General features: G+C 34.8%; 1 protein-coding gene across 1 annotated transcript; it reads left to right on the top strand.

Moving 5' to 3' along the window:
- Window positions 1–8,704: 8,704 nt before the first annotated feature.
- On the top strand, window positions 8,705–15,355 carry LOC122279578 (DNA-damage-repair/toleration protein DRT111, chloroplastic). The gene is made up of 2 exons (XM_043090278.1): window positions 8,705–9,854; window positions 14,648–15,355. The coding sequence occupies exons 1-2, from the start codon at window positions 8,991–8,993 to the stop codon at window positions 14,942–14,944; spliced, it is 1,161 nt and encodes a 386-aa protein (XP_042946212.1). The 5' UTR covers window positions 8,705–8,990; the 3' UTR covers window positions 14,945–15,355.
- The last annotated feature ends 323 nt before the right edge of the window (window positions 15,356–15,678 follow it).

Below are 15,678 nucleotides of genomic sequence, written 5' to 3'. Positions count from 1 at the left end.
ATATATTACTTTGCATCAGAGACTAAATTTCGCTGAATGCTTAAAGTCATTAATGGAGATTTGTTTGAATAGTAATTTGATAATATTGTGATTTTTTTAGGGATTGATTTAATAATTACATTGTTTTATGTTGGGATGAAGGAATTTGGGTGGAGTTCAGATAGTGATGATGTTGAGATGCTAATGACTAGAAACTGTCCACAAGTTGTAAATAAAAATATTGAGGATAAAACTTTGGATGATCAATGTGATGTGAATGTGGGCAATTGATTGAATATGAGAGATGGCGTGAATTTGGGAGATGATGATGGAGATGGAGTGAATATGGAATATGGAGATGGAGTCAATTTCATTTCCACTTCTAGTAGTGGACTTTTTGAACCGTTCATTGGGAATGAATTTGATGAAGTTGAGGACGCCCAAGCATTTTACAAAGCGTATGCAAAACGAAAATATTTTGTAATAAGGACCAACCATACGCAATTATCAAGATGGGACAAAAAATTAACTGGAGTACACTATATTTGTACAAGGGAAAAATTTAGGCGTGAAAGTCTCAAACAAAAAAAAAGACAAATTCCTGAATCCGCTGAAATAGAGATTGGGTGTAAAGCTACCATGTATATAAAAAATGATGGTAAAAGGTGGGTAGTGTGCAAGTCCGTGCCTCAACACAATTATGAACTACTCACACTAAAAAGTACCAGTATACTTCGTAGACATAGAAAAGTAACACGTGTGCAAAAAAATCTCATTCTTACTTTGAATGAGTCTGATGTACCGACAAGAAAAATAATGTCAGTGTTAAGCAAAGAAGCAGATGGTGAATTTAACATTGGTTGTATTAGAAAAGATGTCGAAAATTATTTAGGAAATAAAAGAAGAAAATTGTTTGAGGAGGGAGATGCACATAGGTTGTATGCATACTTTCTTGAATGACAATGTAAAGAACTTGAGTTTGTGTACTCAATGCAGGTTGATGAGAACAACAATGTATGAGAAGTTGTTTTTGGGCATATGCAAAATCAAGGTCTGCATATCAATATTTCAGAGATGTTGTCACATTTGATGCGACATACCTCACAAATGTCTATAAGATGCTATTTTTGTCGTTCTCAGGAGTTAATCATCATCACCAAATCATAATATTTGGTTGTGCATTATTAGTTAATAAAACAATTGAATCCTATATATGGTTACTGAGAACATGGCAGGAAGCAATACTTGTGCGTGCCCCTTCAACCATTATTACTGATAATGACAAAGTTATGGCTAAGGCCATTGCAGATGTACTCCCAAATACAACTCACCGGTTGTGCTCGTGGCATATTTTACAAAAATTTTCAAAACATTTGTCACATGTCTATAACAAGTTTCCAGAATTTCAAAAAGAGTTTCATCATTATATCCATAATACTGTAACATCTGATGAGTTCGAGGAGGAATGAGTTTCAATACTAGTGAATTATTGTCTAGTCGGTAATGATTGGCTACAAAATCTTTACAACCGATAGGAGAAGTGGGTTCCGACTTACTTGCAAACCACATTTTATGTCGGTATGTTAACCACACAAAGGAGCGAGAGTATGAATAAGCTTTTCAATGATTATGTGTGATCAAGCACGATGGTAAGTGACTTTTTGCATCAGTATGAGAAAGCCTTAGATGCACGCTATTTTAAGGAGAAATAGAAGGATGTGAGAATGAAATCGACTAGGCCGGTTTTGAAAACATGTTGAAAAATTAAAAAAGATGTTGTCAAAGTGTATACAAAGAAGTCCTTCAATATCTTTCAAGACGAGCTATTCAATTGCCAACTATATAAAACAACAAAAGTTTAGCAAGAGGGTGAGAGTAAGACCTATGAGGTGGCACCTAAGGGCAAGGACAAACACAATTATTATGTCAATTTAGATTGTAGAGAAGCAAATGCAATATGCATATATCATATGATTGAGTTTCTGGGCACTATGTGTAAGCATATCCTATGCGTCTTCATGAAGAAAAATAACTTAGACCGTTTGTCACATTAATATGTTCTAGAGCAATGGACCATCAATGTAAAGAGTCGAGCTATCCATGAAATATCAAATTTCGAGATGCATGTTTCAACACAAGAAGATCTGACAATGCGAAAATACCCGTTTGATGATGCAGTTTTACTATATTGCAAAACTTGGCTCAATCAAGGTTTAAAATAGACCGCCTTTCTCTTGCCTTGGACAAGGTACACAATAAGTTGCTTTTGATGGATAAAATTGAAGAATGAAATTTAGAAGGCGGAGACATGTCACGTAATGATTCCTTTATGTTAAGATTACAAGTAATATTAAATTTCTCACAAACTATACAAAATTCACAACAGGTGCCAAGGAAAGGAAGACCAAAATTTTTTAGAGCAACGAACCCGAGAGAGACTCAATCAGTGAAGAAAATGCGTTGTAGCATTTGTAAGATTGAGGGTCATACCAATAACAACTATCCTTTGGTGGGGTATATTACAAAGATCCAATTTTTTGTTTGTGTTTTAATTTAATAAATTCATTTTGATTTTTTTTTTTTTATCTTTCCTCTAGGGATTTTGGAAATGTAAATGACAACATATCACAAATGGTGAATCTTGAGCAAGAAACATGAGGTTGCTGTTTATGGAGAACAGAACAAAAATGCCTATGGAGTCCTCGTTTTAATGGGCTTAATGTTTAAGTTGGTATCTAACTTATTTGGGTTTTTTTAATGTTACAGGAAATGCCTATGGAGATAAATGCATTGTTTCCGTGGAGTCCAGGAATTTTTGGGATTAAAATGTATTTGGAGCATCTAATGTATTTGTATTTGTTTATTGGGTGTGCAAAGTCCAAGAACTTATATTTGCATTTTGCCTATTAGGCCTATTTGTATTTGTATTTTTTGCCTATTAGGAATTGTCTATAGAGACAAATTAAGAATTTATATTTGTATTTGCCTATTCTGAACTTTTTTGCTAATTAGAAAAAATACTTGTCGGTTGGAGTACACTATGTCCAAAACTTATATTAATCGGTTGCTTGTTAGAAAGATGATAAAACCGGTCCGAAAAAGCACACGGGCAAACTATGTCCTGTGTTGTTATTATATTGATCCTGAAAAAAAAAAAAATTCAATTCTACCTATAAAATATGCAATATGTTTGACATTTACTAGTGTACGTCGATGATCATGTACTTAATTTTTATAAAAATTGGATTCCACACATGCTAGCTAGAAATACATGCTAGCAAATAATTTGGGATTTACACTATGAAAAAATACACAACCTGCAAATACCACTAAATTTGGGAGATAGATAAAACATACGAGATGCAATATTCTGAAGATAACAGCACTTACAGTCATTATATACGGGCTCCAATAGATATCTACTTGCAGTCATTACCTGAACCCAATTGGTCATTATATAATCAATTAAATGGTCTCAACAACCATAGAATGAAATACAATTACAACACAAAGCAAAGCAATTCAAAACCATGACAAGAATAAAACTTTTAATATTTCCTTGTACTTCCTTTCCATAACTTTGAACTTTGCTTCTTCAACCAGTACACATTTTTTATTGATCAAGGTGTTCGTTCTTTGAGCTAACTCCAATATCATTTTGCAACAATTGTTTTGTTCAATTTCAAAATCAATCTATTGAAAAAATCTGCATTGTTTGCCCATCTTAAAGTTTGGACAATTGAAAAATTGTATGCCAAAATAGTATTTTTGACAGAAATCCTTAACTTTGATGGAATCCCACAGTGGCAAAGTGCTCTCTCCAACCCAACTTCATCTTTTGCTCTTGAAATCCAATAACTTGAACTAGAACTAGAACTAGCATTACTGTTATATTGCATTTTACACGTCAGTTATACTAGCAAAAGGGATTATGTAAAACCTGAGAACATATGATATCCAACAACAAGGACATGGGACCAACCTCTACACAAAATGGAACATGCAGGAAGATTTTCATTAATGGTTTAGATTAAGATAAAATTAATGGTGGAATTGCTTTGATTAGAGATATTGAATAATAATTAATGGAAAAGAAGATGATGATCATGATAATGATACTTTTAAGAAATGGCTTGAAATGAAGACTTAAAAAACAATGAAGAAGTGTTGTTTTACTTTGTAGATTTTATGGAGGAGAGAATATCAGAAAATCAAAGAGATTTTTATCATTCAAGTTGATCAAAAAACATTGTTGTGTTCAAAATCAAAGAGATTGTATCATTCAAAATCTTTCAAGTACCTAAACATTTTTATTTTGTGCTCTTCCACCTAGTTGTGTTCAAAGTGGTTTGTGATGTAATACCATAAGTAAAATGATGAAACATGCAGGAAGGAAATTATAGATTACATTAATAGACTTTAGTTAAGTTACATTAATATTACGTCTATATTATAGATTATATATTAAACAGAATGGAACATGCAGGAAGGAAATTATGGAACATCCGAAGAGAGAAAATATATATTCTTTCTATATTTAACTTGAAGTGTGAGAGACCTTATAGCAAATTATGAGATACTTCTTCCATCTTTCTTTTTTTCCCAATAGATACTCTATGAAGTTTTATTCTGTCATCACTTTAATACTACAAATAGGGCAATCTAGAAGAAAAAATAAAGTACATTCATCTTTGGTGAAATTTGGGAGGATTAGGGTTTTGTGGGAAATTGATTTGTCAAAAAAGCCTACAAAAATAAACAACAAAAAATTAAGGATTAGAAAAAATATAACCCTAATCTACTATCAGAAGAAGAAAAAATCAAAATCAAAATTAAAATGTTTCTCACACTACCTCAACATCTTTCTTGCAAGTTTCTTTGTGTATACCTCACTGTCTTTTTTGCAAGTTACTGTGGTCACTTCCGGGTCACGAGACGGAAGGAGAGAGACGGAGAGAGGAAAGAGCAGAGAGAGGGGAAGAGTTTTCGCTTTTCAAGATTGATAGAGAGAGCAGAGAGATGGGGATCGAGAGTGAGAGAGCAGATAGAGGAGGATCGAGAGTCTAAGAGTGAGCTCAAATAAAGAGAGAGGCAGATTGAGAATGAGAGTGAGAGAGCAGAGAGGGGGATCGAGAGTTTGAGAGCAGAGAGAGGGGCTTCGGTCTATTGCGTCTCGGATAGACTCTTTGAATATTATAAATCAAATAATGTCATTTAATTGACGTAGATGATATAGTTTATATGCAAACTTTAGAATAAAAGAACTCCAAAACTCTTTAACTAATGAGACCCATGATCTATAGTTCATGTGAATAAAAAAATGAAAAATTAAATCAGAAATAACATATATACTATAGTATGAGTCTAGGCAAAGGTTTTCACAATCATCTGAATAGAGAGTTGATAAATTAGTATTGCTTAAAAAATAAAATAAGGATAAATAAAAAGCTTTAATTGCAAAATAAGATTAAGAAAGAAAGAAAGCTTGTACATTTTTAGAGTAGATAAGTTTCGCATATTTCATTTTAAAAAATAGATAAAGAATGATGCTTTATGTTGCGCCTAAATTCTGACTCAAATTAATGAACCAAAAATTTAGTGCAGTTTTACCTGCAAGTATACAGGTGTTGTAGTATCTTACAGGATCGAATCCACAGGGATTGACTTTTGTGATAAAGGAAATAAATTCAGACAATGAAACGAAATTACTAAAAGAAACGTGCAATCAGATGAAGATTGATAAAACAACTGAATCAAACTAAAATGATAAAATGAATTAATATGGAGAAAGACTAAGGTTTCGAGGATCCGTTTAATAATTTATGATATTGTTTCCAATCGATTTACTTCAATTAAACTAGAATAATGATTCTGTTTAATTGGAAGATTTAACATTTAAGATCAAGAAAAATAGTCGCTTATGATTGAGCGTGAACAATTGATGATTAAGACATTTACAAATCTATTTGAATACCACAGGGATTCCTCAAGCATTCACTATATTCGAAAATCACAATGAATCAAGACGAGTATATAGATAATCAAAATATCCAATAATAAAATCTTTCAATCGATCAAGGTCGCAAAATAGATTTTATGTAGATCCGGAAACAATATTTAAATCATTAAACTTCACCTCTAACTTTAGTATGAAAATTTAGCCAAACATATTTATGACAAATACTATAGAAATCATATAAGTATTCTCCATTAAATAACTAACACAAGAAATATTAAGCAATAACTTAGAAACAACAAAATCTGAAATCCAATTGATACAGAGGAATAAATCAGAGATTGAATTCCATCTGTCTCTTCTAAATCAAAATGAATCAATACAAGAGCTTTATGCCACAAGTAAAAAAAAATCCACTCCGAATGAAAAGCAAGGAAACGAAAACAACACAACACCTCCCTTTCTTCCACTCACAAGTCCCCCACTCTATTCAATTCCAACACATGAATTTATTCCAACCAATAAAAACTAAGAAACCGACTTGCTCTCTTCTAGCCATCATGACTTTTCTCTCTTTTTGCTTGCTTAGGACCGACGGATTCAATGGGTATTTACTCTCAGCAAACTCCACCTCACTTACATCAAACCGACTACACACTTTCAAGAGAAAAAAAAATAATTCCAGTTGTCTCCCCTTAACTCCAGCCGATTCCTTCCTTCTACCATCAACCAAGATAAATCTCCAACCAATTAAATTACTCCAGCTGATTCCCTTCAACCCCAGAAAAAGCATGCACCGACTCACTCATTACCCACCCTCTCTACTCACTTTTTCTCAATCGATTGCTTTCTTTTCTCACCTTAAACCGATTGCTTTCCTCTTTATGTCCCTCTACTCTCAACCAAAATAAACCTCAGCCAATCAAATTATTCCAGCCAATTCCTTTCTCTCATCTCACTTTCTTTTCTTTAATGAGAGCCCATGTAAATTCCTATCTCAGCCAAAATAATTTCCCATGACCGACTCTAATCCCCAACCGACTCAAGTGCACTTGGTTGAAAACTCTGCACCGACACAACCTCCCTCTCTCCAGTTCTCTCAACTCCCCACGTAACCCTCTCACTCTACACCTCTCCAATCGATTGCTTTCTTCCTTCCTTTTCACGTCCAGCAACATATATATATATATATATATATATATATATATATATATATAGCTGCTTCTAGTCGTCCAAACTCCCTCCCTTTTCTCTTTTCTTCCAACAATATATTTATATATTAAGTCGGCACCAAACTTCCCTCAGCCACAATTCACTTCAGCCGACTTCTCTTGTTGAATATGACACTCTACTTCAAGCACGACACTTCTCTTATCTCTTTTCTTCACAAGTCAAGCACGACATTTCTTTTCTTCATCCTTTTTAATTTCTGCCATCCAGCCCCACACACACACACACACACACACACACACACACACACACACACACACACACACACATATATATATATATATATATATCTTTAAATGGCTGTCTCAAGTTGGTGCTGCCCTTCCTCCAAGTCAAGTAATGCACGGCATCTATCTTCTTCCAATCAAATTAACCAGCCGAATTCTATCTTCAATTCACACTTGGTTGAAAACTCAAGCATGTCTTCACACTTCAAACGGCTTCTCTTCCAATCCATCACATGTTCCTTACCTTAATTTAGCTGCACCAACTGATGAAAGTTAAGCCAAACAAGCAGCTGCCCAATTACGTCCTTCCTTCTCTTCATTCCTCTCAATTAATATGCACTTTTGGTCAAAAGTTCCAACCGGATCTCATTTGAATTTTATTTAAACTGAAAATAAGAAGAAAGAAATAACACTCAAAAATAAATTAAAAGAAAAATAGATTATCAAAAACAGACTATATATGTGAGGAAATATTGTCCCATTAAATCATAATTATAAAATTAAGCATAAACATGATATCAATCAATTAAAAATCACAACTTGTATTTATGCTTAAAAATCATTTTTCCATCTAAAACTAATAATAGTGTCACGAAGAATTAAAAATACATTGGTTTTAAATAGTTAAAACATGCAATATTTCAGCTCAATCACTTTATATAATAGTAAATTGTATAAATATAGTGTAGTCATTTTAAAAAATAATACGGTTTACTATTAAAAAATAATTTTATTTTCATGTAGATTTCATATTTATTCATTTTTTTAAAATGACTATACAATATTTACACACTCAAAACTGCAATTATTATTTCTCTTTGATAGCATTATTTATTAATAAGTGCATTTAAAAATTACTCCGGCTAATTGTATTTGTTTCATGGAACTAAAAACTTGTGATTTTTAAATAGCAAAAATAAGATTTTATTTATTTGTTGCAAGGGAATGTTATTTAATGAAATAAATAAAATTAAAATAGAAAGAATAAAAATAAAATAAAATAAAAATTAAAAGATAAAATTCTAATTCATGAATTTTTTTATTATAAAATAAATAATACTACATACAGTGAGTTAAATACGTAAGCATTATACAATTCTTTCATTAAAAAATAAAATCAATTCTTTAGAAATAAATCGAGTTTGAACTCCGGAAAAAAAAAATCGTGCTACATCTGCCGAAAATTATTCCGATAAAGTCATTTAATTTTTTTATATTCTTATATTAAAAAATATTTTTTAAATAAATAAAAAATTATTTCTAGACCAATCTCGAGACAACTAGCATTTCCCAAAGTAAAACCACAGCTAAAATGTATGAATTTACCAAAAAGACAAATAATTCGATCACCAATATCGCCATAAGAAACAAAATACAAAACCCTAATTCAACCGATCCCAAAACTAACACCAATTCGATTCAAACCCCCTTCTCATTACCACAGAAAATCCCTGATTCAAACCCCAAATTCTTAGCTTTTTAGCTCTCAATTGGTTATCAACTTATCGCATTTAATAGCGTAGATTGGATTGGAATTCTAGGCTTCTCAGCGATCAGAAATTTACTAGAGAGAAAGAGAGAGGGGCGCAAGTGTCGAAATGCTAGGTGGGTTGTATGGAGACCTCCCTCCACCGTCTTCCGCGGACGAAGAGAAGCCCAGCAACTCCAACGTGTGGTCGAGCAGTGCGAAGATGGCGCCGCCGACCCTTCGTAAGACCTCTTCGATCTTCGCGCCGCAGACGATCCTAAAGTCCCAAAACAAGCCCAGGATCGTTAATTCCTCGGCGGCTACGAAGAGCGGTTTGTCATCGCCTGCGCCACCGCCTCTGACTTCGGTGTCAATTATACCGGATGGAGTGGCGCAACCGGCATTGGTGGGTGTGACTTCGACGGTGATAGAGGAGTACGATCCGGCGAGGCCCAATGACTATGAGGAGTACAGGAGGGAGAAGAAGAGGAAGGCCATGGAGGCTGAGGTGAGGAGGGAGCTCGAGAGGCGGCGGCAAGAGGAAGAGGAAGAGAGGGAAAGGAGGGAGAAGGAGAGGAGGGACAGGGAGAGGGAGGAGAGGGAAAGGGAGAGGGATTATGACGATTCGCGGTTGAACATCTCGGGTGAGGAAGCATGGAGAAGGCGTGCAGCAATGAGTGGAGCAATGCCAAGGTCGCCCTCTCCACCGAGTAATGGGGACGGATTTACAATTGGGAAGTCGGAGACAGTTGGTTTGGGCGTTGGTGCTGGCGGGCAAATGACTGCGGCGCAGAGGATGATGGCGAAGATGGGGTGGAAGGAAGGGCAAGGTCTTGGAAAACAAGAACAGGGTATTACTACTCCTTTGATGGCCAAGAAGACGGACCGAAGGGCTGGAGTGATCGTAAACGCTAGTGAGACCAAGCAGGATAAGAAGGTGAAGAGCGTCAACTTTAATGGCCCCCCCACTCGCGTTTTGCTGCTTAGAAACATGGTATGCATATCTATCTAACTTCTCACGGAAGCTTGGTTTGGAACGTTTGGAGCTTCAATTTATTTCATTTCTTTTTCTGGGCATCTTAGATGCATATTTTCGGTGAATATACAAAAAGGTTATGGTTAACAAATGTGCGGATCTTAAGAAGGATTTTATCATATATTTGAATGGATTGTTTTTTATTGTGGTTGTTTCTAATTAATGCCAATGCTAATAAAGCCAACTTTTTAGTTGGTACTATGATTAATTATTGTTTTCAAGCTTCTTTTTGGTTTCTGATTCACTTCCTGGTTAATTTATATGAATTTTTTGAGCTGCATATTTCTTGCATTTAGGGGATGCTTGAAGAATAAGACGAGATGAGAATTTTGTGAATAGTAATGAAATTGTTTAGACTAAAATGTTTTATTGGGTTTTAGCAAAGAAGAGGAAAAAATGTGAATAAAAATTATTATAAATTAAAATTATTGTTATAATATAATTTTTTTTTTTTTTTTGTATTATTTTTGTTTTGAAGTTTGAAAAAGTAGTATTATTTTTTGTGTTTTGTTTGGAAGTTTGAGAAAGTTGTAATGGTTTGGTAATGATTAGATGTAAAAGTTGAAGATTTGAAATTACAGTGTTTGTGTTTGAGAAGAAAAAAATGAGAATTTATTTTTTTGATAAGTAAGAAAATTATTCATACGAATGAAGTAGGCATAGTCCGTGTACACAATACACTTCATTAAAATTAATCCCCTCTTATACAATAGTCTTAGCCCAAAGTAACAAAGATTGGAAAAATAGGTGTCTAATCCCCCCAATGAGCATTATCTATTTCCAAAACATCTTCCATTCCTTCATTCCATATACACTACATAAGACATAGGGGTACCATCTTCCAAACCTCTGCTACTTGGCAATTTCCCCTTATGCCTCACCAACGAGCCAAAAGATCCACCACCCTCTTTGCACTCAAGCAATGTCCAGCCTTGCAAAGATTTCATCCCATAGAGCCTTTGTCATGTCACAATGGAGAAGTAGATGGTCCGTCAATTTGCCATTTTTTTGCACATGAAGCACCAATTTATTATGAAAAAACCGCATCTTCCACAGCATGTGGTCAGAAGTTTTCCATGAGAGGCCAGCAAACCACAAAAAGCATCTTTTAGGGGCACTTTGCACTTCTAAATTCGCTTCCAAGGGAAAGCAGTGGAAGGATGGGTAGACAAAGCATTGTACAAAGATATAACTGAGAAATTATTGTTCCCGGGGTGTGTCCACAGCAGTTTGTCCTCCACGCCCCACTCCAAATTCAATGCATACAAGGTGTTGTAGAAGTCAGAAATGTCTCCCACTTCCCAATCTTGAACTGATCTGATAAATGAGACATTGTACTGCAGCAGGCCATTCGAAGAGTCCATGTAATCAGCAACAGAGGCTTCCTTATGCAGTGCAATTCTAAAAAGAGAAGGAAAGGTCTCCTTGAGAGCAACATCACCACACCAAACATCAACCCAAATTCTGACCCTTGTTCCACGCCCTTCCACAAATTTGAAATCACGAATAAAATCCTCCCAGCCCTTCATAATATATTTCCATACCATCACACCATTCAATCCATGCACTTTATTAAAAATCCAGCCTTCCCTAATGCTGTCAAATTTAGCTTCAACCACAGTCCTCTATAAAGTGTCACGTTCTTGATGGTACTGACACAAACATTTCCCGAGTAAAGCCTTATTGAAAATGCTCAACTTTCTAATCCCCAAGCCACCTCAAGAGAGGGGGTACAAATTTTGTCCCATTTAATCAAATGAAACTTTTTCTTGTCTCCCAATCCACCCCACAAGAAAGCACAGAATAATCTTTCAATCCTATTAGCCACACCAACCGGAATCGGGCATAAAGAAAGATGGAACATAGGGAGGTTAGATAGCATACTCTTAATAAGTGTGATTCTTCCCCCTTTAGATAGATACATCCTTTTTGACCCAGCTAATCTATTCTCAATTTTTTCGAGAACACCTTCCCATATTACTTTGGATTTATGAGAAGCTCCCAAGGGAAGACCAAGGTACTTCATAGGCAAAGAAGAAACGGTACAACCCAAACTTTCAGCCAAGTCTCCGATGTGATCTACCAAGCCAACTGGTACCTGTTCAGATTTAGCCAAGTTCACATTGAGACCAGAAACAACTTCAAAACAAAGTAAAGAGAGTTCTCAATGAATGAATTTGATTTGGGTCCGGCTTACAAAGAATTAAGGTGTCATTGATGAAGAGAAGATGAGATACTTTGACACTTCCAAATGAAGTACCACTCGTTGAAAATCCAGACAAAAAGGACTCATTTATGAGAAATTTTGAGATGAGATGAGACGTGTTTCCCAAACAAGCCCTAAGTCTCATCGGGTCTTCATAGTGTGTAACAGTTAATATATGACGAAGTGGAAGTATCAACCATATTGTTTGGGGGTGGATCCAAGTATATAGTCTTTACAAAAAAAAAAAAAAGTCATTTAAAAATCCTTAAAAATGACTTTTAAGGTTTTTTATAAGGTAGTCTGTATACAAACTAATCCCCCTCCCCCCCCCCCCCCCCCCCAAAAAAAAAAAGGCATTTTTGTAATTTTGCTCCCCAAAGTAGTTTTCTGATTTTGCCTAAAATTTTTTGCTTCATTGTGAGATAGTGAGGGCCTTGTGGGTCTTGATCTTTCAAATTTTTGGGATTGAAATGTGATGACTCAATGGGTGGCAGAGTTAATGGCTGCTTGGAGAGGTAAGCTGGGAAGTAACTTAGTGTAGAGGTATGAAGGATGGCTCTTTTGTGCTTAATGTGGAGTATTTGGAAGGAATGTAATGTTTGCAACTTTGAAGATTGGGGGAAACATTGCTGGAGTTAAAAATCTCCATGCTCAAATATTTGTCTGATCGTACAACTGCCCACACAATACTTGCTTTTCTTTTGTAGGTTTTCAAAATTATTGTTCTTCTTCCTTTACTTAACTAGGTATTCTGTTTTGAATACGCCCTGCGTACCTGAGTTGTGCCCCTAGCAGTTTTTAATTTAATGTCACTTATATGGGAAAAAATAAAACATTTTTTTAAAGTAAACAAGAAAACAGTTGTTTATGTCAGAAAGTACTTTTAACTATGATGCTCTAAGGGGCGATTGCTTGATAAAATAATTTTAATTTAAATGTTACCCTCATTGGTAGTAATCAGTTTAGTTTTTTGGTTCCAGATATCATATCATTGGTAGTAACACTTTCTCACAATTTTGTGTCAAGGTAATGTTTGCAGTTGTCAACAAGTGTTGTCTATTGTCAAACTATAGGTTTATTGACTGGTCCAGAGTAATCTTAATGGTCAACACGTAGACAATTTTTCTTTTGATAGGTAAATAAATTTTATTGATCCATGTAAATAGGCCAAGCCCGACTATACAAGAAAAAGCCTATTTACAATCTAAGTGCTGCGGATAGTAGCATAAAAGTCATGTAGACTCGTTCCGTTCAAAACGATAGTAGATGTCCAAAGGAGTAGAGTGTTAAAGAAAAAAGCTCGAAAAGCATCCGGAGAGCGTAGACAATTCCTTTACCTAGCCAGACACCATGGAATTTATCTCGGTCATAGGTAGATAATTCGTAGTTTCATTTTATTTTATGTTGTGGGCAGTTCGTGGGATATTATTAATAAAATAATAAACTTTTTATTTTATTAATTTTTGGATATTCATAAAATTGTATATAAACTAGTTTTTTAAACTTTTCTTTGACTTTTTATTTAATTTTCATATGTCTGAATTTTAAAAATTATATTATTTTATTGTAGAGTGGTAAAAGGGAAAATGAATAACTGAAAGAAGGGAAATCAATTAGTTATTCATAGAAGTTTCATATATTCAATGACCAGAATTAAATGAGGATATATAGTTCGAAGACGTAGAACAAAAATTTTTTTATTAATTGTGGACTGGTTGTTAGTCTATCAGTGCTCATATCTTTATATATTTCACCAGTGACATCTGTGTATTTTCATTATCTAGCAGAGTTGGCATATTCTAAAGTCACTTTCATTGTCACACATCTGAACAATAATGTCTTGGTTAAATGATTCTATGGAGCTCCCGCACATCTTATTAAATGATCATGCTTAGTTCATGAAATTTAGAAGGAGAAAAGAATTGTCTTGTCTTGGTTTTGGGGAAATATTAATTATTAAAGTACAGTTCAGAAACTGTCATCATTTTGTGTGTGCAGCCCAATATATATGTGTGTGTGTGTGTGTGTGTGTGTGTGTGTGTATTGTTTTTTATAATTATTCCTTGTTTTCTGTTGATTGACTGGCTTCTTTTGGATACGGAAACAATTATGATGAATACTCCATACAAAATGGGTCACAGTGGCTGGCACTTTTTTTATGCCCCCTTCACGCATAGACAATGCTCTTGTATATGACTAATAAAATTTTATGTACCGGTATAAAATAAAAAATAAAAAAAAACTTTTCTTCTGCCCCCTAGTTTCAAAACCTTGTGCAGGATCACCCCAGTGCCAGCTGTGATATATTTTCCCAGAGACAGTTTCATTGGATGTATCTTTTGTCTTTCCTTATTTCCTTATCACAGAGGAGTGACAACTTTTTAATCTCTCTGAACTGATGACTTAGATACCAATCGATTTTAAACGTTGACTCAGTGTTCATTATAATAAGTTGTTGTCTTAAAAGACATGTTTTTATAACTTCAATCTCAGTGATGCTCTTATGAAGATGAAGATGGCTAAGTATTTTGCTTTCTTCTTGAAGGTGGGACCAGGTGAGGTTGATGATGAGCTAGAGGAGGAGGTAGCGTCAGAGTGTGCCAAGTATGGGACGGTAACGCGGGTTCTCATCTTTGAGATAACAGAGCCAAATTTTCCAGCCAATGAGGCAGTCAGAATCTTTGTTCAGTTCGAGAGACCAGAAGAAACAACCAAAGCACTTGTTGACCTTGATGGCCGATTCTTTGGAGGTAGGGTGGTTCGTGCCTCTTTCTATGAGGAAGAAAGGTTCGACAAGAATGAACTAGCTCCAATGCCAGGAGAAATCCCCGGTTTTTCATAAGTAAACTGAAAGAACAAGCCGGAATGTCCCTTGTTTACAGAGGCTGTAATGGATATGATCCGCTTGGATTCGAATTGTCAATGATAAAATGAATTGAGCCCTATGGTAAGTCGTGGCCTTCAAGCTTGGTAGCAACTGCCCCATCTCCTAACTAGGTCCAAGTGATGCGTGTAACTGAGACAAACATTAGTTGCATTTTGCATGAGGAAACTGTTAAAAAGTCATATGAACAGCCAGAACAAATGTATCAGCTCTGATAAATGTGTATTGGGATTCAATTGTATGTCTTTGAAGGGTGAACTTGGTGATTTTGATTTTGTTTGAAGTAAATTAGATAGCAAATCATCAGGCTGTCCTTGGATGTGTATGAAGAACTAACTTTTAATGGCTGATTGCTAACGGTTCCTCATAGTTTTATGTTTGCAGCCATTACTAAAATGCATTGGGTTTGTTGGTTATTATTATTGACTTTTATAAGTAATTGAAAATGTTATTAAAAATCAGAAGGTTTTAATTTATATAGGGAAAATATCATTTTGCAATCTACACTGTTATTTTTTTATTTTTTATTTTTAAGCAAGCGAGCAAACTTCATTAAAAAAATAAAAAATGTGATACATAAGGAGAGGGTGGGGTTTTCCAACAAACGCCCCAGAACAATAACAACAATGTAAAGAGGTAGATTAAAAAATAAAGAAAATAAGTTTTAGCGATTAATTTCTTAGTCTTCACCC

The sequence above is a fragment of the Carya illinoinensis genome, chromosome 10 (assembly GCF_018687715.1).
Source record: "Carya illinoinensis cultivar Pawnee chromosome 10, C.illinoinensisPawnee_v1, whole genome shotgun sequence".
NCBI classification, from domain to species: domain Eukaryota; kingdom Viridiplantae; phylum Streptophyta; class Magnoliopsida; order Fagales; family Juglandaceae; genus Carya; species Carya illinoinensis.
The sequence above is the reverse complement of the archived record's forward strand: the minus strand, read 5'-3'. Positions and strand labels throughout refer to the sequence as shown.